Genomic DNA, 27,109 nt, shown 5'->3' with positions numbered 1-27,109 from the left:
GAGAGCAGGAGGTTGGGGGTTTATAGCAGTTTTGAACTGTAACATCCCTCCTCCCTAACCATCATGTCAACACATATGGAGATTTAGGAATCTAAAGCAGTGATTTAATGGAGTGGATAAAACTAAATGTAGAGAGAAAGTGTAGAGGGACGAAAAAAAATAAAACTTTTTAGCAGCACTTGTTATTTTGAGGTTGCCTTTCCCACTTGGTGCTTTCCAGATGTGTTGGCTTATAACTTTAACTTTGACGGTTGAAGTAGCTGGAAGTAGTAGCCCCCTATATCTGAAGGATATCAACTTGAGAAAATTCAGCTTCTCAAAAGTGTGGTTCCTCTAGCACTGATTAAATGGCTTTTAAAAAGGGAAAAATTCATGCAGCATAGAACCCACAGGACAATAATCTATGGCCCTTAATGCTAATTCAGTTGATCTTTTCTGAAAACAACTGATTTTTAATGGGTTGTTGATCTGATTCAGTAAGATCGTATTTGTAAGGAACATGATTTCATTACATATATGTATGATCTTCAAGCAATGGTATAGTTTGAAAGAAAAAGTTGAAGTGGTTCTGAGGCCTAGTTTTTCCCCTTACAGTTATATTTCTGTGTTCAAAATTATTCATTGTCTTGTTTTATTCATCACAGGCAAAAACTGAAAGGACCCAGTAACTGTTTTCAAGCAAGTGGGACTTGATTTTGAGTGAATAAATGCTAAGCAAATGAAAGAGTTAAACAGCTCTTAATTTGGTAAGAGAAGGGGATAATTTTACCTGAGACATCAGATTCTGTAGAAATTTGAATGTAGAAATGTAGAAATTTGAAACCCTATAGTTATGTGATTTTTGAAATACTAGAATTTTTAGTTGGAATATCCCTATTTGATTTTGCTTTTGGGAAACAACATACTTTTGATGAAGCTGACATGGGTGCTCTTCAATTTTTAGGAAAGCCAAGATGGAAAACAAGAGGAAGGCTTCCATGAGAAGCACTAGCATGGGGGACTTTATCCCATCACAACAGAAAAGGCCACGAGGAGGAGACTGGGATGAAGACGGTCCTTCACAATTTGAAGAAGAACTGGCTTTTCTGGATGAGGTGGAGGCTGAGGTGGCTCTAGAAATGAAAGAAGCACAGTTGTCATCTGATGCCATTCCCCTTGGTGAGTTGCAGAGTTGCAAATTGAGAGAAGATTTTCTGAGGCAGAACAAAGTGACAGAGCAGTGAAGATACCTGGAGAAGAATGATATGTGGATGGTAGTGGCTCTGGTGCTTTATGATCCATGTTAAAATTAAGCTTTTCATTTCCATTAAATTCTCTATTACACAGTTCAAATTTATTTTAATATACTGTTTCAATGTTTTAGATATTACAAGTAGTCCTTCATCTACAACTGAGCCCCAAATTTCCATTGCTAAGTAAGGTAGTTGTTAAGTGAGTCGTGTTCCATTTTACAACTTTTTTGCCATGGTTATTAAGTAACTCACTATAACTGTAAAGTGAGTGGTAAGGTTATTAAGCGAACCTGGCTTCCCTCATTGACTTATCAGAAGCTCCCTAAAAAGGACCCCAGCATGTTGTAACCATCGTAAATACATATCAGTTGACAAGCATCCAAAGTTTGATCATTTGACTGCTACAATGATCATAAGTGCATAAGTCACTTTTTTTTCAATGCCATTATAACTTTGAACGATCATTAAACAAGTACTTGTAAGTCAAACACTACCTGTATAGCATTGTCATTTATATCTTCCAATATTACAGAAAATATATTATACACATCATGTATCGTACTAAGACTTATTAAACAATAGCTTAGGCTCTATGTCTCTTATTCCATGCTACCTTTTCTTCCTCTTTTTTCATTCATGATCTTTTAAAGTGCAATATCTTTTATTGTTCAAAATCTGGGTTTGATTAAAATGGTAGATAACCGTACTGTGAGCTTTTCCTTGTTTCAGGTAAGCTCTTCTCATCAGTACACAACCCCAAGTGGCAGAGGCCACTACCTCCCAAAATAAACCCCAAAGAGGAAGGCCTGTGTTTCCAGCAAGTGGAACTAGACTATTATGTGGGTAAGTTTATAAAAATATTTTTTTAAGGGGTTGAATGACAGATGGATAGGTTTTATTCTTTTTCCTAGAAAAGGGTTTGCAGAACTAGCTATTCTTATTCCTTGACTAAACAATAACTCTCTGCTCCTGAGGGGAAGTCTGAAATTGTTATCATTTCTGGGGGTTTTGACAGTTAGATCCACAGTTACTAATTCTTCTCTCCAGAAAAAATGGGTAAGGAATGGAATTCCCCGTAGAGGTTTAATCCCACTTTTGTTTTGCTTTTGCTTGCTGTAAGAAAGTACCATAGCAAGTAGTCCAGGATGTATAGAAATGTGTTCTCAATGGAAGGTGAATGAAATTAGGAAAATTTTCTCCAAGAAAGATGAAATTAAATTTAAAAACTCATCCATTCCTTTGTATCTTCAGCAAACATAACACATTTACCCTATTGAAAATATGTGTTGTTTGGGAGAAAAGTCCTACTTTTCTTTTCAGAGACATATAATATATATACCAATTTTTCTTAAATATCTTTATATATTTTTTTAAAAGAAAGAGAATGATTGCTAAATCATGTGTATGGTATAAACAATCAGAAAATAATAATTTTAAACAGTATTCTCAAAACTTAAATATGAAATGTAGTTGATGAAAGCCTAAAGCTTACCTTGAATTCCTATTTGCATGTTTACTTTACCTAGATGCTAAATAATGAGAAGACACTCTGGATTTTTTTTTTGGGGGGGGAGAATCATACAATACTGCTTTTTCACCAAGTAATATGTTCTCATTCTGTTCCTGAATCAGGTTCTCACATCTCTGGATTCCCTGGCTGCACCCAAAGTTCTGTACCTGTCTTGCGAATGTTTGGTGTCACTGCAGCTGGCAACAGTATCTGCTGTCATATTCATGGTTTTGCACCTTATTTTTATGTGCCTGCCCCACCTGGTGAGTAAAAATTTATGGTTGATGGAAGGTCTGTCTTGAACTTGATCCTTATAATAAAATTTATTTCCCTCCGTTTTTCTTTAGGATTCCAAGCAGAGAATTTGGCTGAATTTCAACGGGAACTGAATATAGCTGTAATCCGGGACATGCGGTCCAACAAGGATGCTTTGAACCAAGTTGTTCTGGCAGTGGAGATCTGCAAAAAGCAGAGTGAGCATTTGTGAAGAGAGAGTATATTGCCATCTGGTTTAGATGGATAGCAGTTAGATTAGATCTAGATATGGGTACTTGCCTTAAAATCACAACTTGGTTATAACAACACAATATTGTGCTTTCATACTGAATCCCCATGATGTTGTTTTCAGTACTACTCCCCAAAGCTGTTGTAACAGTTGTACATTACAGACCAGGATGAATGTGCTTGGATAATATATCATAAAAGCCATGGACAATTCCAAATTAGCAAATCAGTCCATTCTAATCTTTATTCTGTGGCAATGATTGCCTCCCAGCACTAAATATGGAAATTTTACAAAAGTTGTGTTTTGTTTTGTTTTTTTCCTGTGGACTAGTAACTTTTTTGATCTTACTACCTGGGTAACTTACCCATCTTTAATGCATGCAAAGTTTCAGGAGGAAAAGAGAAGGAACAATAAGCAGATATGAAGGACATTGATGAAAGTCATTTATATAAATTGATTGGATGAGAGATGGAGATTTGAGGTGTTGGGAGTGATAGTCCTCCATTTTTAAAATGTCTTAAGACTTCTCCTCATTTTAGACATGTATGGCTTCCACGGGCCACATCTCTTACCCTTCCTGAAAATTACAATGGCCCTGCCCCGGCTAATTGCTCCTGCCAAGAGATTGCTGGAACAAGGGCTGCGGTGTGGAACACTGGGAACACACAATTTTCAAGCCTTTGAAGCCAATATTGATTTTGAAATCAGGTGAGACTTAACTATTGAGCAAGTTGACTTCCTTTACCAAGCATTGTTTTTAATCCCAAGAAATCCTTCAGAAGCATAGGTGTCATGTATTTGCTTGGTGAAAAAATGGGAGAACTTTGCTAAGACTCTCAATCTCTTATACTAGAATATAATACTTCAGTAGGATAGCCCTCAAAATTGCTTGGAGTTATAGTATATAGGAGACCTAAAAATTAACATGAGAATGAGACTTCAGTGCTCACATGATTTCACATGTTTATGAATAAGATTTTGTTTACCAGAAATTACTAGTCAAGATTCTGCAATGCAATAAATGGAAGTGATCTATAACTACAATTAAATGTATTTTGAGATGTTGCTTCTATTCTTAAGTTCTCCTGGCAACTTTCCAATGGGTTGAGCTTAAATTCCCATAATTCTTAGCCATTGCATTTAAAGGCCGCCAGGTTGTAGAAGGTTATCTTAGACTGTTTTCTAATATATTTAGACATTTTAAAGAAACATAAACATATATAAACAGCAAGATAAGTGAATAAAATACAGACATTGGAGCATACTTCCATAATTTACTTAGTAAGCCATCTTACCGTGAGGGAATCACTGGTAATCTTTTTGAATTGCATTGAGAGTTACTCTTTTAATCCCAAAATGGAGGGAAGATGCCATAATGCTTGGTGGGGATGAGGACCAAATATCTCTCCATCAACTTTGTCTCCAAACTTAGATTCATGGTAGACCGGGATATTGTTGGCTGTAACTGGATTGAATTGCTTGCTGGAAAGTATCGCCTGCGACAAGAGTCTGCTGGAGAATCTGATAAGGAGAATCTACGCAAGGTGGTATTGATGGGGAGAGTTAGAAAAGCCGGAACATTTTCAGAAAAGAGTGATAAAGAAAATCGGAGGACTAGAAATATAGTTATGTAAAGAGAGAGTGAAGGAACCTTTCCAACTTTATGATTTCTTCCCACTTTCTGATTTTTACTGACCCTCATTCCCATTATGTCCTAACAATACTGTCTGAAATAGTTTGAGGTGAAACTAGATTTTCTCATTATTACTTTCTAATGTTGACTATATTGTATAAACTATATATAGGCTGTGAGAAGACTCTCTTGTAAGAAGAGAGTCTTGTGAGTGCATTGAATGAACTGGCCAAAGTATAGGCTCATAGGTCATATGGGTGTGATGTTCGAGCAGAAGAAATGTTTTCTGGAATACATTAATTCTATAGCAATCTTAGGTTGGGAACATACAAAGGCTGAAGTCCTTTTATAGGAATGTCTGGATTTCTAGCTTTGCTTTTTCATCCTGTTTTAGGTGTCACTCTGTCAGCTGGAAGCTGATGTGGCTTGGATGGATTTCATTAGCCACCCACCTGAGGGAGAATGGCAACGTATAGCTCCCCTGCGTGTCCTCAGTTTTGATATTGAATGTGCTGGACGTAAAGGTATTGAGGGCAAATTTGAAAAGGGCAGAATGTGACATAATAAAATAGAAATGGGGAGACTAATCATTCAGAATCCCATTAGGTAATTCCACATATAAGCTATATAAGAATTGCTTAGGACCCTGGTAAGAGGAGACATGTTGGGTGAAACATTTCGTTGGTAATGAAATATATCAGCTTAAGCTTAGAAGTAGGAATAATTACCAGCTTACACAACAGAATGGTCGTCAGAAGGCTCATATAGCAGATATGCAGAGTTGTATTAGCTATATGAACCAAACAAATCCTTTGAATAAATAAGTGGGTATGTGGTTTAATTGTGCAGTGCTTTATTGATTACAAATTAGAATGACCAATTACTCATTATATTGTCAGATACAATTCTGCTTTACAACTTAAAAGAATGGTTTAGAAACAGACCGACAGTTCTAAAAGCTTGGAATATGGGCTCTGAGGCGCCCCATCTAAGTTATAACAATAAATTGCTCATACTTCAGATTCAACAATAGATGCCCTTGAGAGTGAAAGATGATTAGTTCTTACGTTAATGGTCTCTTCCGTACCTCATCTCTTTTCTGTGTTTTGGCTCAGGCATTTTTCCTGAACCAGAGAAGGACCCAGTAATCCAAATTGCCAATATGGTTCTACGCCAGGGTGAGAAGGATCCTTTTGTGCGTAATGTCTTCACACTACAAAACTGTGCCCCTATTGTGGGCTCTCAAGTGCTTTGCTTTTCAAAGGAAGATGAACTTCTCAAGGTAAGGCTTACATTATCTTAGATCTGTGGAATATGATGAACTTATTGTTTTTCAAACTTGGCAACCTTAAGATGTATGGGCTTCAATTCCCAGAATTCCCCAGCCAGCGTGCTTAATAGGGAATGTATTTAGTTTTAGGATTTGTATTTGGATAATATATCCCATTTTAGATCATATTTATGGAGAAATATTGAAAATTCACAAGATCAGACAAATCACTGTAGATATTATGATGGAATGCTACACCGAGTTCCAGTGTGAAATGTGATAATAAGGGATGTATATATGGCCTAATGTGTAAGACAAGACAGTTCTTATGTGCCAGACTATGAAAGAGGAAAGATTAGCTATTCCAGATATGGAAAATATGGAATGCATCAAGACTCTGACATAAAAAGTAGGGGAAATAATAGCTGGGACTTGTGGAGGAAAGACCTGAATAGGTTGTGTAATTTCTACTTGTTCTACTCATTCTTCCCTCTTTTAGTTTGGCCCGGGGTTGGTTCGTTTATTCATCATATTACATGAAACCTTGATTTACCATACCTTGGAACAATGGATTTCGTATGCAATGGATAATTTTTCTGCATTAAGTGAAATTTTATTTGCATAAATAAATCTCTACATTTTGAGTGAATCCTCTCCAACTGAATGGGCATTTGTTTATAACAGACAATCCCTCCCTCCAACTAGTCCATTAAAATGAGGCTTGTTATATTGAAAAAAAAAATCAAATATCCAAGGTTGAATGCGAGCAAACTAAGTATCATGAAAAGAAAGACTTAAAAAGCCATTGGTTTTAAGATACAAGAAACTTTATTTCATGAAATTATCATTTTTGAATAGCGTAGTTACTCTCATAAGTATAAAGTCTTTCCATTCTAATCTAAGCACTTACGTATTTAAGAGGGGATGATAGAATAGTTGTATTTCTCCTGAATTTACATAGTGGGGCCATGGAAGATCTTAAACTCTTGCAGAGTTTAGAACTAAACTAAACAATAAATAATTCTGGCCCAAATGGGCTGATGGTCTTTGTAAATGACTTCAGTTGTTTTGAGATTCTTCTGATGAATCTGAAACTGATAGCTTCAGATTATAGCATCAGCTTCTAGTTTCAGCTTTATTTATGTGCACGCACAAGAGATCCACATAAACTCATTAAGCATTCTAAAAACTTAAAATAAGGATTGGTTGCAGCTCAGTGCTTCGTTTGGAAGCATCCACTTTGCTTTGTAGAAAAGATAAAGGTAAGCTGGAATGGGTCAGTGCTGTAGGAGAAGCAGGTTGCAGGTTTACCCAGTTGACTTTTGATGAATATAAATTTTGTGTCTGGTCATGCTCTTTTTGAATAGGTAAGCCACCTGTAGCAACTTTGTAAGAGCATCTCTCATGCTTCATGATCCAAATATGTCCTTTGGTCTAAAAGGCCTAAAAATTAATCAACGTTTTTTCAGACTTGGGCAGAATTTATACGAACCGTAGATCCCGACATCATCACCGGCTATAACATCCAGAACTTTGACCTTCCTTATCTCCTTACCAGAGCCCAGACCCTCAAGGTAATCTGCACATTTCCTTCTGGTAGTACTTTTTGTTTTCTTCAAATGATTTGTATTCACCAGTCTAAAGAAGGAATTACTAATTGAACTAGGAATCCTTTTTTCATATTTTAACATGCTCAACAAAATCAATTAGCGCCGTACTTTAATCTTACCTATAAATTCACTTGCCCTGCTCATACTCTTCATTTGTGCCTCAAAGTTTGTTTTTCTTCATCCCCAGGTCATCCCATTTTCCTTATTGGGCCGTATTCTTTCCCGCAAGTCTGTCATCCGTGACTCTTCTTTCCAGTCTAAGCAGATGGGACGGAGGGAGAATAAAGTCATTAACATGGAAGGCAGAGCCCAATTTGATCTACTTCAGGTAAAAAAAAAAAATCCCCCCTCCCCATAGTTCTATTTTACAGATGGGAAATTGAAGCTTAGAGGCAGTGGCAGCTGAAGGCTGTATTTTGCCTATGGGGACATGCAGTTTCTCATAATTTAGCTTTTTCTCTTCCTATAGGTTCTATTGAGGGATTACAAATTACGCTCCTACACCTTGAACGCTGTCAGCTATCACTTCCTGCAGGAGCAGAAGGAAGATGTCCAGCATTCCATTATTACAGACCTGCAGGTAACACTTGATAGCCATGTTTTGCAAGTAGTATTCCCCCCCCCCTAGTATGAATACCCTTTTGTAGTTGTTACTGGTTTTATTATCCCAGTGGCTTCTATCGGTCATATGATTAATTTGGGTCACTGAACAAGGGAACCAAATGCTGGTCTAGATCCTTTGCTTGTATCTGCACCTCTCTTTTCCTTTTTGTTTCTGTGCCCATATTTTTTTCTCTCTTCTTAGACCCTCCCCCTCCCTGACTGCCTGGGGAGCACTCACGTTTTGGGGAAAACATTAAAATTGCTGCCTTACATGGCAAACCCTCTTCGAGTGCTTAGAAAGGACTATCTGAAAATTATATAGCATTTTGCCCTTCCTCTCTTGATTTTTGACATGTCATTCCTTTCTTGATTTTATGCTGCAGCCAAGAAAGTCAAATCATAGTGCTGAAGGTTGGATGCAAACAGGGTTAGATAGGGAGATAGGGAAGCCCCCTGGACTGGAAGTTTCTTAATCCTGATTTGTGTGCATTATGACAATAGAAAATCCTTCTTTTTTTTGATACAGTGAATTCTTATGCATATCCTTTGCTTCCTTATTTCTTTCTGAAAGAGGTGTTTTTTTCCTTCAGAACTTTTATTAAATGCTTGGCAGTAACCTCTTGTACCTCAGATAATAAAATTAAACAAAATAAAAGGCATGGTCACAATACAAAAAAAGTTATCTTGACTTGGACAAGTTATTTAAATCTTGTGGATCTGAGATGGAAAAGTCAGTGTATTATACGAACTAAATTACATCAGGTGTCAGGATTTAACAGGCTGTCATTCTTAATTTGTCTGTGCAATAAAAGGAACAAGAGACACAGGTTGTTCTTGGTTTGAAGACCAGCACAAAGCTTTCATCACTGGAGAGGATCTGTGTCAGATGAATTAGAAAAGCCCAACAGCCACCTTGTGCCATTCTTGATCAGGGAACATACAGGAAAATTGATTAAATGGTTCATCCAGCTGTTGTATCCTCTCAGGGAGGATGACATATTTTGGGCAAATCAGGTAGAACTACCTTTCCCTGATTAAGTTAGACATGAGAAGATCCTCAGTGATCCTGCTAGCTTTGCCTATGCTTTGTCTTTTCTCTTTGAGAAGGAAAAATGTGAAATGTGATGAGACCCAGGTGAAATGTGAGGTGGCAGCCCATTCAGGGTAGGGGTGGCAGGTTGTCAGCCTGGTAGATCAATAGTTCCTCATACCTGCCATAGAGAACAGGTGCTCAATCTTTTTTGGGGTCAAGGTTCTTATATCATTTTCTGTTAAGACTGCATGTGTTCGTAACAAGGTGAAAAGTGGGTGACAGCCAAAGAGGAAGTGCATATGTCCAGAGTAAAGCACATAATTTTCTTTAACCTCATCTACTTTTTTTAAATAAATTGGCTCTTTCCCTCTCCACCCTCCTTCTATATCCATTCCTAAAATCTCTATTTAATTTAAACTAATATATTAAAAATTAACAGTGAATGACGAAGTTAAGTCTTGAACTGAACTTCAACCAGTTATCCTTGAGGTGAACTATCGAGCAGCTAATGGAACGATCAAAAAGTTATTTCCGCTAGGCCTGAAAAGAGCGGGGACAAGTGTTCCCTGGGCAGGATCTCAGCCGACCTATAAAACCAGCAGTCAGAGGGCTATACCACTACCACCCTTCTCCATTCCCATACCAACTTAGTGCCTCTACCACTTTGCTTCCATTGCTTGGAGAGCACTACATGGATAGTGCTTCTATTGCTATATGGAGTTTTCTTGTTTCCCTATAAATTTGGCCAGCGTTGAGACTTAAGACACATACATGCATATATTTCTTGGCTCCTGGTTTTGTTTTTTTCAGAAATGAATTTCTGTTTTTTAAAAAGAAACCAACTGGATGATTTTAATCATTTTTGTATTTATTTGTCCAGAGCTGAAATGATATCTCCTTGAGCTCCTCTGACCATCTTTGACTTCCCCTTGCAGAATGGTTCAGATCAGTCACGTCGGCGACTGGCTGTGTACTGCCTCAAGGATGCCTACCTGCCACTGCGGCTTTTGGAGAAGCTCATGTGTGTCATCAATTACATGGAGATGGCGAGAGTCACTGGGGTACCTCTTGGCTATCTTTTAGCCCGGGGGCAACAGATCAAAGTGGTATCCCAACTTCTGCGTCAGGTAAGGAGAAACTGATCTTTTGCCAACAAGGTCAGGAGATCAGAAGCTCAAATCTTGAGAAGATTTTTACTATGAAACGTGTGCGAAGAAGCATAGCGTGTAGCTGTCAACTGTCTCAAAGATGCTTATCTGCCACTGTGACTTTTGAGAAAGCCCCATGTGTATCGCTAATTACATGGGAGATAGCGAGAGTCTCTGGGGTACCTCTCAGCTAGCCCCATACTTATCCAATAGCAAGTTTATATCTGTTTAGTTCTGTACACATAGAACTGTTGTAAAATATTATTTCCTCCTGAGAAGGACCTTATAAAATTGAATTCACAGCTGAAGAATTAGAAGCGCAAGTGCAATATCAATATATGGTCTGATTTTTATTACTTTACTACTATTATTAATTACTATTTTATCTCACCCTTACTCCAGAGAACTCATGGTAGCATACTGTATATTCTCCCACTATCTCTAATCCAAACAACTGTTCTTTTAAAAAGGGATGGGCTAATGGATAATTCATTACTAAGCTGTGTGACTGAAGATCTGAACCTGGATCCTCTCATCCTATGAACCACCATGTTGGTTTTCTTATCAATCATATTTATGTCTTGCTACAGTCATGAATTTGATGGATTTAGATAAAACCTCCAAAAAGTTTCATCCTCCCAGTTCCTTTTCAGTTATCTTTCATTGCTTTCTGGGTTTAGAATCCATGTGGTTTGTTCAGTTCCAGTTTATGAAGATACATGAATCCAGCCATTTTACTCAAACTATTACCATTTAGACTGGAATATTCCATGAGCCAAGCCAACCATAGGTGGTTCAATGAAGCATAATTAAAATACCATAGTTTAATTTGTGAAACTGGCAATTGTAACTGTTTGGATGTAGGCTTGGGTTGTAAACTGATTTTTTTTTTTAAAAAAAATGTCAATGTTATACAGCATTTTATTTCTTCACTGCTACCTCTAATGACACAAGGAATATTACCCTGAATATATGGAAAATGACAGTATGAAAAAACCTGAAAAAATATAGTGCATAAATCACGATTCATCAGTAATTAAATGTGTAGTATATTATAAGGCTGTGAAGAAATGGGACAGTTTTTATAGTTAAAAGTTTATTCCAACCCATTCTTATTGAATGGGTGTAGGGAATTAAGCTTTTTTTTTTTTGCCAGGTATATTGAAAACATAATGGAAGAAATCTCACCTAATAGCAGAATGATAAGAGTAGCTCCAAAGCTGATATTTTTCTCCCTTCAAAGGCTATGAAGCAGAATCTGGTGATGCCAGTGGTGAAGACAGAAGGTGGGGAGGACTACGCTGGTGCAACTGTCATTGAACCTCTGAAAGGGTAAGTTTTGTAAGTCCCGAAATTTGGGAAATGAGATTTTTCTTAAATTAATGGATGCGAAGATGGGAAGGAATTTGTATGTGTGGGAGTGTTGTGTACTCTGGTTGAGAGGTGTTGCAGAAACACATAAGCAAACTTCAGGCATTGTCCTAAACCATGGCTCTTTTTGCTTGGTTTGGTTCACTGAGATGCATGAACTTGATGCTTTGCAAATGTGTGTAAACTAGGTTCAGGCCATATTAAAACAAGCCACAACAACATTATATATGCATTTAGTTTTATTGAGTTTTTTCTTTCTTATATGAATGTTGGGTTCAGAAAAGAGGACCATGGTGAGAAAACAGTGGGTTGGGTCCCAGGCTGTTCCAACTTTGGGCAATGGAGAAGAAGACTCTAATTTGAGAAGGAGAGCCCCATGAAGTTGAATCCCAGACTCTTTCCTTGATGAAAGGTGGAAGAAGGATGAAATGATTTTCTGGAGGGATAGCAAAGAAGAGCATTTTGTCTAATTCAGTCCTATTTAGCTTGGCAGATTCATTGGGACTGCAATTAAAAGCATATTTGCTGAGATTTCTGGGAATTGTAGTTCTAAGATCTTTAGAGAATGCCATTGGAGAGGAGGGTGGAGGAAGATTAGATTAGATTAGATTAGACAGATAATTCTTCCCCCTCTGTATGAGAGTGGGGGGAGTATACACATTTAAATAAAAATATTTCTCTTTTAGCTATTATGATGTGCCAATTGCAACCTTGGACTTCTCCTCATTGTACCCTTCAATCATGATGGCTCACAATCTGTGCTATACTACTCTTTTACAACAGGGGGCAGTTGAGCGCTATGGGTGAGTGAAGAAGAAGGATGGTATCTTGCTAACTCTTACTCAGTTACCTGAAGAACTGAATGGGAGGAAATCAGAAATGATAAAATCCACTAGCCCTCATTTCCTAGAGTTGGAGGGACAAGAGTGGCTTTTTGATGCTTCATGTTACTCGACACAATTATTTTCCCCAAAACGTAGCCGATTGGTTGTAAGCCTCATTATTTGCAAGTTTGTTTTATCAAAATCCCAGAGGCCTGATACCCCAGATCTCCGACAAAATTTTATTGTAAGTGAACTTAAGGGATTTGAAGCAGGGAACCTGAGTAGGAAGGGGGGGAGATGGCTGAGGTATATTATTGAAGCAAGATGTAATTTAAACTGAGATGGTGACGTTTAAACTAACAGTTTGGACTTGTAGATTATTTATGATCTGACTGATTGTTTCTTGTCTTACTAGGCTTTCCCCAGAGCAATTCATTCGCACCCCTACGGGGGACCATTTTGTGAAATCATCAGTTCGTAAAGGTCTTCTGCCTGAGATCTTGGAGAACTTGCTGGCTGCTCGTAAGAGGTGAAAAGGGAGGAATATGGGAATATAGGTCATAATTTAGCATGTAGATTACAGGAACAGAATAGAATTCTTGAACAGAATAGAACACATTAATAGCTCTGGTTCAGTCTTGCTATCTCCAATTAAGAAAATGTCAGGAAGCAGGACAGTAAACGAGTAGAGGACATTACCTAAAGTGTGCTGGGTTGATGTTCTGGTCAGAATGGATATTTATTGGCTTGGATTAGAGTATATTTCCTATGAACACACTGCCACTGGCAGGAGCCTGAATCCATAGATATTTCTGAACAGAGGCAGAGCTGGTAAGGGAAGCTTTGTAAAGAAGAACTGGTGGTTTTACCTCATTCTGTTCCTTCTTTGGCTAAGGGCCAAGCTAGAATTGAAGCAGGAGACTGACCCATTTAAGCGACAGGTGCTGGATGGACGGCAGTTGGCTCTCAAGGTCAGCGCCAATTCTGTTTATGGATTCACCGGGGCCCAAGTAGGCAAACTACCTTGCCTTGAAATCTCACAGGTAAGCCTAACCTCTCTCAAAGTTAGGGGAGTTCCACAGGATCTGTTTCTGAATGCTGGAAGCCATTGTTATATGTCTCCTATCGGGGCAGTTGTATATCTACACATCCATGTTTCAATAAAGTACCGTATTTTCTGGCGTATAAGACGACCCCCAACTTTTCCAGTTAAAATATAGAGTTTGAGCGGGGGGGGGGGAGAGAAAACTTGATGAGTAATATGCCAAACTACATGTGTAAAGTAATAAAATAGAATACCCGTATTTTCCGGCGTATAAGACGACTGGGCGTATGAGACAACCCCCGACTTTTGAGAAGATTTTCAGGGTTTAGAAAGTCATCTTATACGCTGGAAAATATGGTATTTCCTACTGTCACTTAAACTGATCTCACATAAAATATCTGGTGTCTTTGCCCTCTTGTTCCTTGATTTGCTAATAGCTTATGCTAAGATATTAAAAACTATTTTTACATTTTAAAATGAAGCAATGTTTTATAGTTGATCATTTGAAGCTTTAAAGCAGGCAGAAGGAAGTAGAAACATTTTAATTTCATGTGAGGGGCTAATGCAAAATTGTCATCAAAAGATTTTAAAAAAAATACTAAACAAACTCCTGTCGTACAAGATAATCTAAAATAGCCATTTCTAATTTGGACATTTTAGAATATAACTTCCACCAACCTCAACCAACAGCGCCAGAAATAAGGGATGATGGTAGCTGTAGTTGCACAATATTTGGAAGGAGTGATGTTGAAGAAGATTTGCATAGTGACAATTAACTATAACAACTAAACAAAAACTCTTGACAGATGGATGTGCTTTCTCTGAAGATACCAAAGATAGGCAAGGGGAAGCCCATGACCTACGTGGGATAGCCCAAGGTGTCGGGTTATCTATGCTTGAAAACAAAATGTTCAGCTTTTGCATCTTGATTATTCTAGCTACAGTTCTACAAGTTTGGTTAGATAGCCAGCAGATATTTGCTTGGAAACTTAGAAGGCTTTCTAAGTGGGCGGAGAACTTAATATCAGAACATCAAATTTCAGGGTTCACTATTTTCTAGAAACATTATAAGAGAATTAAAGATTGTTTTAATTATCTGATTTATTGGCGTTTGAGTACTATTGAATATTGTCTCTATAAAATATATGCACTTTTTAAATTGCAGCAGTTTTTTTTTAAAAAAACTTGACTGTTGGGGAGGAGTACACTTAGAAAATGATTCAGAGGAAGTGCTTTATACTAATATGCAAGCACAGCACCTCTCTGCTACTTGTCTAATGGAAGCCTGATTTTGCCTGACTTCCAAATGAGTCTAAAAACAGAAAGGATGCTTTGAAGAATCTACTAATTAACACAATTCTTGAAGAACTGATCTTTTTTCCCAGAGTCCTACTCACTGCTCAGTTTTTACTCAATTTGGATTCTCAGAAAGTCCTTTTGCAAGCACTGGAATTCCTCTAAGCAAGATAATATTAACAGCCCAGTTGCTACTCACCAATTAGATTTCCTATTAGAGGAAGTGATAAGAACCAACTTACTGGGTCAGAGTCAAAAACTTCCTCCCCCTTTGCAAAAAAACCCTTCCTCCTGCTGCTTTAATTAAAAGGAAAAATGAAAGCATATTTTGTAAGCCAGATGCTGTAGTTGTGATAAGGTGATAACAACTTTCTAGTTGTTAGTTAGAAATAATCCTTGATTCCTTTTCTATTTACAAAAATTCTATACAATCAATACCCTTGCCTGAGTAGGTATTGCTAAAAAGTTCTCCTGGACTTCTTGATTCCTTTGGGAAGCTTATCTGGTATTGCTTACTACAAATGAATACAATTGGTAGCAAAAATGGTTTTCATAAACATATCTAATCTGAGAGAGAAAGTAGAAAATATTTTTTTCAAACAGCAGTTATTTCTTCTAACAAATTAAGGAAGCTCTAAGTTCTTAGTGTTTGGCAAAGATGGTAACATCAGATACAGTTTTTTATAGAGAGGTAACAGAGACTGATGAAAACTATTGATTGAATGTCGGACATTGACATTTAAAGTTACTGCAACTAATTTTTTTGTTTGTCTCCATGAAGACAAAAATAATGCATGCTAACTATTCCTCCTTTCCAGAGTGTGACTGGATTTGGGCGTCAGATGATTGAGAAAACCAAGCAACTGGTAGAATCCAAGTACACTATTGCCAATGGATATAGTGCTGATGCAAAGGTGAGCAAGAGAAGGGCAGACTTATATTTCAATAGTAAATGGATAGAGAAAGTGAAAAAGCAACATACTTTGTAGAATAGCAGCATACAGCTTTTTTTTCTGTTGAGGAATAGATCAGTTGGGTAGTGTATGTTAATGAAGGCAGTGCCAGAACTAAAATTGGATACTCGGTCTTTTCTTTAAAAAAAAATTAACATCTTCTATCAAGCTGAAGGCAGCCAGGGGAGAAGTCACCAGGTCTTGGCAGAAATCTGAAATGTTTGGCTTGGGCAGAAATGAATTTGAAATATTTGAAATTAAGCAAAAGTCATATGAAATTCAACTGAAATCCACTTGTGGCTCTAGAGCTAAGGTTGCCCATGCTTGCCTTAGAGGAGAAAGTATTCCAGTATTGGTTAGCATAAAACTTGCCTTGTCATCTTCTGGGATCTTGTCCTCAACACATTGTTTGTACATTTCTTTGGCAACATGTAATGGTATGAGGGAATGACTTTGGGTGACAGGAAGAAGAGCCACAGACGAGACAACCGTTATGCAAAAGGTGTCTTAGCCCACAAAGACAGTGAGGGTGTGGGAAGCATTTCAGAAGGGACCCTCCCTAATTTTCTGGCAAGTAAAAGTAAAGGCTGGGAGAAATGCTTTCTGAATTGCATAATTCTGACACTAACCTTAAAATAAAGATAATTTTGGTATTCATGGTTTATGCTTCTTGTCTGGTCTACTTCAAAGGACTGACACAATGTAATCATATTTCCAATGATTTCTAAAATTGGGGTTAAGAATTGGAGGGAATTGCATCTTCTCATTATAGTGAACGGGGGGGGAGAGGCAGAACTGACGAAGGAAGAGTGGTGGTATGATATGTCTTTTGACAAAGGAATCTAAAGTAGGTCTTTGGTGTGACAGAAGTGCTCGGAGATAAAGAAGGGCAAGAATTCTTGAAGATTTCATTCTTTCCTTGAAGGTTATATATGGAGACACAGATTCAGTGATGTGCCGCCTGGGTGTGGAATCAGTTGCTGAAACCATGGAAATAGGCAGGGAAGCAGCAGCCTGGGTCTCCAGCCATTTCATCCCACCCATCAAATTGGAGTTTGAGAAGGTACGTTTGATGAGCATTGAAGTAGGTTTGAAGAAGTACTTGACACAAGATTGTCAAGCTGTTTTCCAGTGTGGTCCTTTCAGGTGTGTCCAAGCTGCACTTCTGGAATAGTTTCTTACATCTCTGAAGAACATCTGATCAGGGAAGTTTTCACCAATAGAATGTTACATAAAGGTAAACGCTCCTGTTGAATTCATGTCCAGGCAACTTCATATGTCCATGTAATTTTTCTTGGCCATTCCCTTCTTCCAGAACATTTCTTTTTCAATTCTGTAATTCAGCCTAAAGTCCTAGAATTTCCTGGTAGATTCTCATTTGATCCTGCTTAGCTTTTTGAGATCTGCCAGAGTTGGCTAGAGGATCGCTACCCAGCAGGGCATTTTTTGCAGGAGTCAGATAGTGAAGACAGAACATAGTGATACTGAGAAGCTGTGGAATGACAGTAAATGTTCAGAAGCTTTAATCAAAATTACCAATATTAAGTTGTTCAATGAATATTTAAATATCAAACTAGATACTGTTTTAACTGTGAGAACACAGTTAATTTGCACATTTTTGTTACATGCCTGGAAAAAAAACATTGTGATCTTCAAATTACTAGAATTCCTTAAATACACATCGGAATGGTCTATTTTCAGCTAAAACTCTTACCTCTCTACTTCAAAGTCTTCCATTGGGAAGAACAATAGAGAGTGTTGCTATATTGAATATTTTATTGAATTGAACTGAATACTTTATTTGGCCAGATGTGATTAGACACACTAGGAATTTGTCTCTGGTATACAAGCACTCAGTATACATGCAAAAGAATGGAGAGAATAATAATACTAATAAAAGGAGAAGCAAAGAAGATAAGAAGGATAAATAATAATATTCCAGGCACGCTATATGGGTTAGTATACATCAGACATGTCAAACTCGTGACGTCATGTACGTTGCCGGCAATAGGGTGGGCGCGGCTTCCGCATGACGTGTCCGTCCCGCGGGCCAGCAGTTTGACACCCCTGGTATACAGTAAACAGAACTGTGAGAATTAGGTTTTCAGCAGAGTGATGGCACAAGTCATCTATAGCTCCGTCCTGAGGGAAAGAGTTGAAGCAATTTATGTCCAGGATGTGAGGGATCTGTAGATATCATCTCAGCTCTCCTTTTGACCTGTACAATACACAGGAGATACTTCTGTGGAAGGCAGACTGATTGCAATTATTATTTCTGCAGTCTTGACCACCCATTGGCATCTGTACCTGTTCTGTTTGCATACATATAATTCTCAAAGCAAAAATGGGATCTTTGTATCCCTTGTCCAGCCTTATTGCATTTCCTTGTCACTTCTTATTCCCTTTCATTCAGAATACTACCAAACATCTTCCCAAGCCTACTTAACCGGCTAATTCCTTTATGGTTTCTGCATTCACTCTTGATACCTTTTCGTTGCTTTCCATTCTTCCAGTCTTCAGCGCCATCCTCATGAATATGCTAAGGAAATTGTCCACACAATAAACAAAAGTGGAGTGTTTGTTCTCAAACCAGACAGTTATTTCTTCAGTTCCTAAAATCCTATTCAAATTAAATAGTTGGATAAACCTTCTGCAATGGAATCTGGTTTTGGGAATTACATAAATCCATGTTATTTTCTTTACCAGGTATATTTTCCATATCTCCTAATCAATAAGAAGCGCTATGCTGGCCTGTACTTTTCCTCCAACTCTGACATGCATGACAAGATGGACTGCAAGGGCATTGAGACTGTGCGTCGAGACAACTGCCCCCTGGTGGCAAACCTCATCAACACCTGTCTACAGAAGCTGCTCATAGATAGGTCTGTAAATTTGAGCAGAAATTGTTGTGTCTGATGAGCATCTCAGAGTAGCAGGAATGTGTTTGCAGAGGGACAGTTATGAGCAAATATTTGCAACTGCTAAACTGTATTTTTAATTGCAGTATTTCTGACTTCTACATAGTATGACTTTGGTGTGAGCAATGTGGGAATTTCAGTCTATGTCCTCCATTTTCCTTCCTTTTTTGTCCTCACAACAGCTCTCTGAGGATGGGCTGAAAGAGAATAATTGACACAATGAATTTTGCAGTTGAGTAGAACAATTTGAAGCTGGGTTTCCCCAGTTCATTGTAACATTCTGAGCAATAGACTACATTAGCTCCTAAAATGACACATTGCCCCTTTGATTTGAGACATTTTATCCCCACCTCCACTCCAGCCTGCCTGTACTTTATAAAGCTCAGAATTGGTGTCCTGTTCAAGAAGACACTCCAAATTGTCACATGCACTGCACTTTTCAGGGACCCTTCTGGGGCTGTAACCCATGCCAAGGAAGTGATTTCAGATCTGCTATGCAACAGAGTTGACATTTCGCAGTTGGTGATCACCAAGGAATTGACACGCACCGCAGATGAATATGCCGGGCGCCAGGCTCACGTGGAATTGGCCGAGAGGTGAGCTGAAAGCAAGAGAGAATGCTTTAATTCACTTTTCTTGTTTAAGAGTGCAGCAAGGGTGCTCTAACTTTAAAATACTTGGTATCCAGACTTGGTGGAAGTAGACTAAATCTGTTAAACAACCTTCTATTGATCCACTCCGCTAGTCCTCTCCTAATCTAGTCTATCTAGCAACAAATTTCCAAGGACTTATTCCTAGCCCTGCAGTATGCCAAGGATTGAACCTGGCACCTTTTGCATACACAAAGCACATACTCTCTCAACTATTTCTGGCCCCTCTCTTGGGATTTGATAAGGAAACTGTCATGCAGTGTTGAAGGTTTGGAGCTGCCTCATCTCTCTCTCCCCACAGTCTTGCTACCCTAAGTGATACCCACCCTGTCTGTCCTCAGGGCAGCGGAAAAAGGTGTGTGGGTGTGGGGTGGCCAGCCAGGCATGACTGAGGGGAAAGGCAGAAATAGTCGTGGTGAGTGCAGCTGCAAGTGGAACTTCTGTGACACCCACCTCTTGGCTCTGGGCTTCCTGTCTTGGCTGCAGCCATGTTATCTGCCACTCAGAGACACCTGGGAGGTAACAGGGCCCTTTTGGCTGCTCCACTGCCTCTCGATAAACAAAAGTTTAGAAGGTGAAAGTGCCTTGGTGTGGCCACATTTGTGGAGGAGTTCTAACACTAGCTTTACTTTCTGCTGTATATTTCCTCTGCCATTCTCCATTCCTTCAGCCCCTTTTGATTCCTAATCAGATATCTCTCTGCTCAAGGAAAATACTCCACTTGGGTCACGTGTGAAAACTTTCCATCTCCCATGTCTGAAACTTATAATTGTCCAGAGCTTTTTATTCTGCTTCCCTCTTTCTCAGTCCATCCTGACTCTGCTCGGGCTTAATTTGCAGTCCCTTCTTCTGAGATTACTTAGTTCCAGCCTGCCTCCATCCTTCATGCAATCCTTCTCTTTGACCTGTGCGGCCCTCCTATCATTTTTCCCTTTAGGATGCGTCGGCGGGATCCTGGCAGTGCTCCCAACTTGGGAGATCGAGTTCCTTATGTTATTATCAGCGCAGCCAAGGGTGTTGCAGCGTACATGAAATCTGAAGTAAGTATGGAGGAAGGATGATGCTAGACAGTGAGGAGTTATACATAAAAGACAAGGCTAATAAGGTTTGCTGTTGTGATGACTAATATCTTGTAAAGGAGTAAATATTTCTTCCCTACTATTATCAGAATGCATGTGCACCTGGGCCTGTAGCCTGTTAAGTGGCTTTCATCCTCCAGTAAAGCGATAAAGTAGCTTTGTCCTTAGGTGCCCAGGCAATCTAGTCCTTCTACTGTCTTGGACCCTACCAATGCTTCTTGCTTATGTTTTTCTTTTCTTTTTTCAGGATCCCATCTATGTGCTGGAGAACAACTTGCCCATCGATACCCAGTACTATCTTGAGCAACAACTAGCTAAGCCCCTCTTGCGTATCTTTGAGCCTATCTTGGGAGAGGGCAAAGCTCAGAATGTTTTACTGAGTGAGTGTGACATTTGGCCTTCAACAATAAATCAAAATAGGATCTTGATTTTGACTTAGAATAACTTTGAATTTTGACTTAGGGTTGGTAGGAACCTTGGGAGACTTCTAATCCAACCTTCTGTTTGAGCAGGACACCCTATACTATTCCAGACAAATGATTGTCCAGTCTCTTCTTAAATACTTCCACTGATGGAGCATCCACAACTTCTGGAGTCAAGCTGTTCCACTGATTAATTGTTCTCACGGTCAAGAAATTTCTCCTTAATTCTAGGTTGGATCCATCTGATAATCTTCCATTAAAGTTTTTGAAAGAGAGGGAATTCTCTAATTTTAGAAAAGCAAAATCCTGAAGCCAAACTTTTTAAATTTCAGGTTAATTTGTCAGGAATCTTAACTAACCACGGTTCTTTTTGCTGATAGTCCTGCAGAATTTCCTTTTATTGATGTAGGAAAGAACAAAGCAAAACTGCTACTTCTTGAATGTAAATTAGAGATGTCTGGTGTTTGATAGGCCACTTGAGTGAAGTGACCTAAGTTCTTGGGTAAGAAAGAAAGAGCTGATATTTTTGAGTCCACAAAAATCTTTCTCAGATGGAATCTCCAAATTCTAGTCATGCTGCACGTGAAAAGAAAAGAATGAGTTCCCTTTGAAGGATTCTGATCCCCAAATCTCTCTGGACTTTTAATAACGATTAAGATGGTTAAGCTCAGTCTGCCTGTTTTTCAGTTGAGCCATAAGGAAAAAGGCAGCTGGGATACTGCATGAAAAGGGGGCAGAGATATAATAAATGGCCTTTGGGAGCACCTGCCTATTATTGGTTAGCTTTGGAAGCTAAACAAGTTTAGGCTGGGTTAATATTTTGATGGAAAACTACCAAGAAATCTGAGGGCTTCAGACTAGGAAGCCTGAAAATCAAAAGCTGCTGCCAAGAAAACTATATAGGCATGTCACTGGGAATCAAGCTTGATTTGAAGGAGACTAACAATGAGATCGTCTGAACAAGTATTCTTTTTTGGGGGGGTGCCCCGGGTAGTTGGATGTATGTATTTATTTTTAGTCCACCTTCATTACAACTCAAGGCAGTGAACATACTTAATACTCCATCCTATTTTCCCCACAATGACAACCTTGTGAGGTGAGGTGAGCCGAGAGAGTTGGGCCGAAAGCCAGCCAGCTTTCGTATCTAACGCAGGACTAGAATTCACGTCTCCTGCTTTCTAGTCTGCTGCCTTAACCAATAGACCAAACTGGCTCTCTTGCTTTTTTCAAGAATATTTTTGTACCGGGGCTTTATCTTTGTAAGCTGCCCAAAGTCACTGAGAGTGATTTGGATGGCCATATAAATTTTCTTGATAAATACATTAAAACATGACTGACTGGGCAGGTGAAATGAGCAATATTTTCCCCAATATGCATAAAGATCTGGATTGCGGTGTGTTTGACACTTCATATCTTTCCCTTGCAGAGGGGGAACACACTCGCTGCAAAACGGTATTGACAGCCAAAGTTGGAGGACTCATGGCTTTTGCGACTAAACGAAGCACCTGCATTGGTTGCCGGGCTGTGCTCAGCCACCACGGTGAGATCCTGCTCTGCCCACATGTCTTCTCAGAGCCCATTAATTTTTTCCCTTCCCCCATCCCTCACGTCTAACCAACAGTGCATGTTGCAAGTTCCTATTGCCGGAACTTGCCACAGAGTACAGAAGCTGCGCCTCTGTAACCAGCAGGAAAACTCTTGCAATAGATCAGCACACTTCACAGTTTGTGACCTCTGATGTTGCCCCAGTACTTTCTCCCTGTTTGGTCTCCTCCAAATTTATAGGAGGGTGAAAGGTGCACATGGTAGGAAAAGAGATGAAAGTTCAGGTGTTGGCATTCTCCTTGATTGTATATGAAGCTAATAGGTAGCAAAGCTCAGCTAGGATTCCTGGCTTCTTTGGGAGGAGATAGATTTCTGGAATATGGTTTAACACAGACATGTGCAACTTCCGTTGGTTGAAGGTCTGCAGCAAGCTTTGCACGTCATGTTAAAGGATGCAGTCCAAAAATGGGAGGAGTCAGGGCTTATGTTGGGAACACATTTCTGAATGAAACTAGTGTTTTACATTTATGCAAGACTTAATATATCCATGCTGCCCCCTTAAATACTCTACAAAATCCAAAAGTAATGCCAAGAAGTGATTTTTTTAAAGCCTACCTACTTGTGGTATGGTGGTTCTGGGGCTATAGAAAAGACTCCTAGTGACCTATACATTTTGCACTCAGTACAGAGAAAACTTTGGAGCAAATTATTCTGTGGAGAAGCTTAAAGAAAATTTCTTAAACTCTTCAAAGAGGAATATCTCAAACGTCTCAGTAGTGGTTTCTTTTTTGTGGTCCTGTTATCTTGCAAACTAGACCATAGTTAATCAAAAGGCAGGTGCATAACAATAACAAACTATAAGAATGAGTAACTTGAGATTAGTGAAGCAAGTGGCTTTAATGAGTCTTCAGCTAAGGCCCAAATTACACTGAAATATTCTGAGATAATAGGACAATCCATCCCATTGTTGCAAATAAAATGTAGCTTGTTGCTTCTTTGTGTCTTCCTAGTTGCCCCTTCCCTTCAGAATGGATTTGAGAATGTAATTCCATGTAGCAGGACAGGGTGGGTGGAGATGCTTTTTTGATGTTTTGCTCTCCAACAGGCGCTGTATGCAAGTTCTGCCTGGATCATCAGTCTGAACTTTACCAGAAAGAGGTAAATGAATTCATGATCAGGCAGCTCAGTGGGCCCCTTTAGCTGGCTTATGATCCACTACAAAGCACTGTTAGGCCTGTATCCCTCAAAAAGGAAGAAATGTCAGATGAAAGAAATGTCGAGTTTGCAAATCCCAAATACTTGATTTCACTGGGGAGAAGAATTTGCTTAAGATTAACCACTTGGGAACTGGTGGCAGTTTGAAAGCAGAATTTGCTGGTATAATGTCAAGACTAAAAGTCTGAACTCAAAAATCAGAAAATCCCTAATACAGTATAAGCAATCCTGTAACCTCCTGCTCCTTTTTTGAATCAAGAGCTCCTTTTTAACTTAAACCTCTCCATCTCATCTACCACAACCTAAGCTGGAAAAAAAAGTAAAAATGTAGATGCCACCCCACAGGGATCACAACAGTGTTCCCTATGGCCCCTGGTGATCAGGAATTATTGTAAATAGATTCCTGCCTTTAAAACGATTGTTGTTCCCTTTGGCATATTCTTCTCCATATCTATGGGCTTTTTTCCCTCTCCCCTTTTTTTGAATTCACAACATGCTATAACCTAATTTTTTCAAATGTGTTTGTTGAACAGGCCATCATGGTCAGATTTGTACATGGTGGAAAGTACAGATCAACCTTACGGCTTAGCGGGAGTGTGATCTGGACCTTTTTGTGGGCTCCTCATTGCAACATGGATGTAGTAATGTACTGCCTTACAAATCTACTTTGAGGATCCCAACAACATGACATGTTCAAAGTAGTTTGAGACTTTGCAGTGCTTTCTAAATGCTGGATTACATCCAAGGGAGAATGTCTTTCTGCTCTGTCTTCTTGCGGTTCTTTCTCCCCCATCTTTCTTTCTCCCCATAGGTGACCCATCTAAGCTGTCTGGAAGAAAAGTTCTCTCGTTTATGGACACAGTGTCAGCGTTGCCAAGGGAGCTTACATGAAGATGTACTGTGTACCAGGTGAGAACTGATCACCCACCGCACCCTCTTATGGCAGCACAGGCTCTTGTCTGTTCCCACGGGACATTGGGATAAAATATGGCTTTATGCCACCCCCCCAAGTGTTTACAACTGCTTATCAAGTCGGTTTGGGATCAGCAAACAGATGGCTCCCACGCAGGGGTATACCTGAAGCCATTTATTGCCTTTATAAATATAGCACCTGCCAGCTGGCAAAGGGATTGGGAGGGAAAAGATAGAGCCTCATGTTGTGGTAGTCAATATGTGTTAGCTGGGTTGTCTGGATTTAGAGAAGAGTGCAAGAGAGGTTACATTTAACATGGGATATAGTGACAAGCAAAGCCTGGCTGCTAGAATTTTAAGAACTTAGGGGATAGAATCTTAATGGCATAGATGGGCTTCTCACTGCAGTGCAGAGTAATCATTTAAATTTTCCTTTACATTAAAAACAAACACATTATTGTGTGCACATTGATAACAAGCACCATACTTAGCCCCCCTCCCCAAAAAGGTATTAATTTTCCTCATTGGGCTAGATTTAAATTGTGCATATCATAAATTGAGTTAATTAAATCATTACTGTATTCATGTAGCCAGTAATATGCCAACAAATAAACCATATTATGATTTAACGTAATGGCTTTGATCACAAAGCATCTAGTGTCAGACTTTCCCACAGTATGCTATACCATAAATTATCCTGTTTGAATCTATGCTAAACTCAGGCCCGGCTACTCTTCTTTTATTTTACGGTTATAATTTGTAAGAAGCTTTTCTATGGAGGATTATTTTAGAACCAGAATCTTCTAGCTTCTATATGAAATGATGGTATAGATTAGTGCTTCTTAAAGTGTGCTCTGAAGATCCCTGGGAATCCCCAAAGACCCCCTTCAGAGTCTGCAAAATCAACAATATTTGCCAGATTTTGAGGATGTTTGCAAACATTTAATAATTCCACTCTTATTACTTTTTATTTGTTAAAAATAATTTTTTAAAATGAAAAATATGTATGTTAATATATAATGATTTTAATATTTATTTTTATATGATTCAATAAATATTCTATAAATACATCAATTTTAATTTGATAAATATGGTAAGTATCAATAAATATAACTCATACAAACAAAAGTTCTTTAGGGGTCTTTTATCTATATACTACAAAAATTCTACTTCCTGTTACCTTTAACTGATTGAAACAGTGCATTGTATGGCAACGATTTTTGAACCAATATACCTCAAAAGGCTAACTTACAGAGGGCATCCAGAATCCAGGACCCAAGACTCCCATATGATTGAAATTTGGCAAATTTGTGGTCACTTAAGTGCTGCCACACTGTTGCCTGGAGATTCAATAGAAGGGTCTTACCCAAATTCTCTGGAGACCAGTAGACTGGTCCCACAATTGACTGCTAAGGATAGTCAGCCCTGGTCAAGCTAGCGGAAAGTCAGAAGTTACTGTTGTTCTCACTGGGTTTTTTTTGGGGGGGTGGGTGGGGGATGTTTGCCTTTGGTCATTCTGTCTTTAAGTAAGGAATGTCTCTGAAATAACAACTCAATGGATCACAGGTTTTGAAAATGGAAAAGGGTCCTGAGAACAAAACCTTTAAGAAACACTGGTACAAACTATACTGTTTCATTCTCATTGCAACTAAAGCTTTTCCCCCACTCCAGCCACCTGGGAGCCCTTCAGAGGTATTGAGACTGAACCCCAGAATTCCCAACCAAGGTGTTGGCTGTGCTCAGTAAGAATTCTGGATGTTTTGATTAAAGCAAAAAGTTGATTTATCAAAGTAGAGACAAGCCAAAACAAAGGTTCTATTCTTTTCGTGCAGGAGAATTATCCCTTGTCCTCATCCCCTCCCCTCCCCCATTTCTGGATGTCTTTAAGCATTGACAAATCATTTGTTATTCTCATAAAAGATACCAACTCTTCATTGCTCTAATTTCTGAATTTTATTCCTTCTTTCCTTCAGTCGTGACTGCCCCATCTTTTACATGCGGAAAAAAGTTCAGAAGGATCTTGATGATCAAGAATTGCTGATTTCGCGGTTTGGCCCCCCTACCTGGTGATTGCTCATTCTCATCTGATGGGAACCACATACATCTTTTTACATCTAGAATCAAGGCGCAGTCACATTTAAGAAGCTATCAGGGAAAATTACTGGCATTGGCACTGTTTTGTATTATAGACCTCGTTGTCAGAATTGGGGAGGACACAAAGTCTGCATATTGCAGAAGAAATATAGCTTGGCTCAGAAAAGCTCCTTTATAGAATTGTGTGTTTGTTTGTAATATAAATTTCTGCAAATAAAAATTAGCTCTTTTTCTTACACGC

General features: G+C 38.9%; 1 protein-coding gene across 1 annotated transcript; it reads left to right on the top strand.

The window, feature by feature from the left end:
- The first annotated feature begins 953 nt into the window (after nucleotides 1–953).
- On the top strand, nucleotides 954–27,109 carry POLD1 (DNA polymerase delta 1, catalytic subunit). Its single transcript, XM_015810176.1, has 26 exons — nucleotides 954–1,158; nucleotides 1,962–2,075; nucleotides 2,865–3,005; nucleotides 3,090–3,215; nucleotides 3,787–3,955; nucleotides 4,680–4,791; nucleotides 5,275–5,404; nucleotides 5,996–6,162; nucleotides 7,620–7,724; nucleotides 7,948–8,088; nucleotides 8,230–8,340; nucleotides 10,332–10,523; nucleotides 11,788–11,876; nucleotides 12,602–12,718; nucleotides 13,155–13,268; nucleotides 13,635–13,782; nucleotides 15,899–15,994; nucleotides 16,959–17,096; nucleotides 18,740–18,915; nucleotides 19,395–19,547; nucleotides 20,539–20,641; nucleotides 20,928–21,060; nucleotides 22,529–22,642; nucleotides 23,753–23,805; nucleotides 24,674–24,771; nucleotides 26,748–27,109. The coding sequence occupies exons 1-26, from the start codon at nucleotides 954–956 to the stop codon at nucleotides 26,842–26,844; spliced, it is 3,342 nt and encodes a 1,113-aa protein (XP_015665662.1). The 3' UTR covers nucleotides 26,845–27,109.

Source organism: Protobothrops mucrosquamatus, unplaced genomic scaffold (assembly GCF_001527695.2).
Source record: "Protobothrops mucrosquamatus isolate PMUCROS unplaced genomic scaffold, P.Mucros_1.0 scaffold7, whole genome shotgun sequence".
Lineage (NCBI taxonomy): Eukaryota > Metazoa > Chordata > Lepidosauria > Squamata > Viperidae > Protobothrops > Protobothrops mucrosquamatus.
The sequence above is the reverse complement of the archived record's forward strand: the minus strand, read 5'-3'. Positions and strand labels throughout refer to the sequence as shown.

What these genes read in the sequence shown, in the direction of transcription:
- POLD1 (XM_015810176.1), top strand. Translation starts at nt 954, where the DNA reads ATGGAAAACAAGAGGAAGGCTTCCATGAGAAGCACTAGCATGGGGGAC. An exon ending in TATCCCAACTTCTGCGTCAG is followed by an intron (nt 10,524 to 11,787) that starts GTAAGGAGAAAC and finishes CTCCCTTCAAAG; the next exon opens with GCTATGAAGCAGAATCTGGT. An exon ending in CTTGCCTTGAAATCTCACAG is followed by an intron (nt 13,783 to 15,898) that starts GTAAGCCTAACC and finishes CCTCCTTTCCAG; the next exon opens with AGTGTGACTGGATTTGGGCG.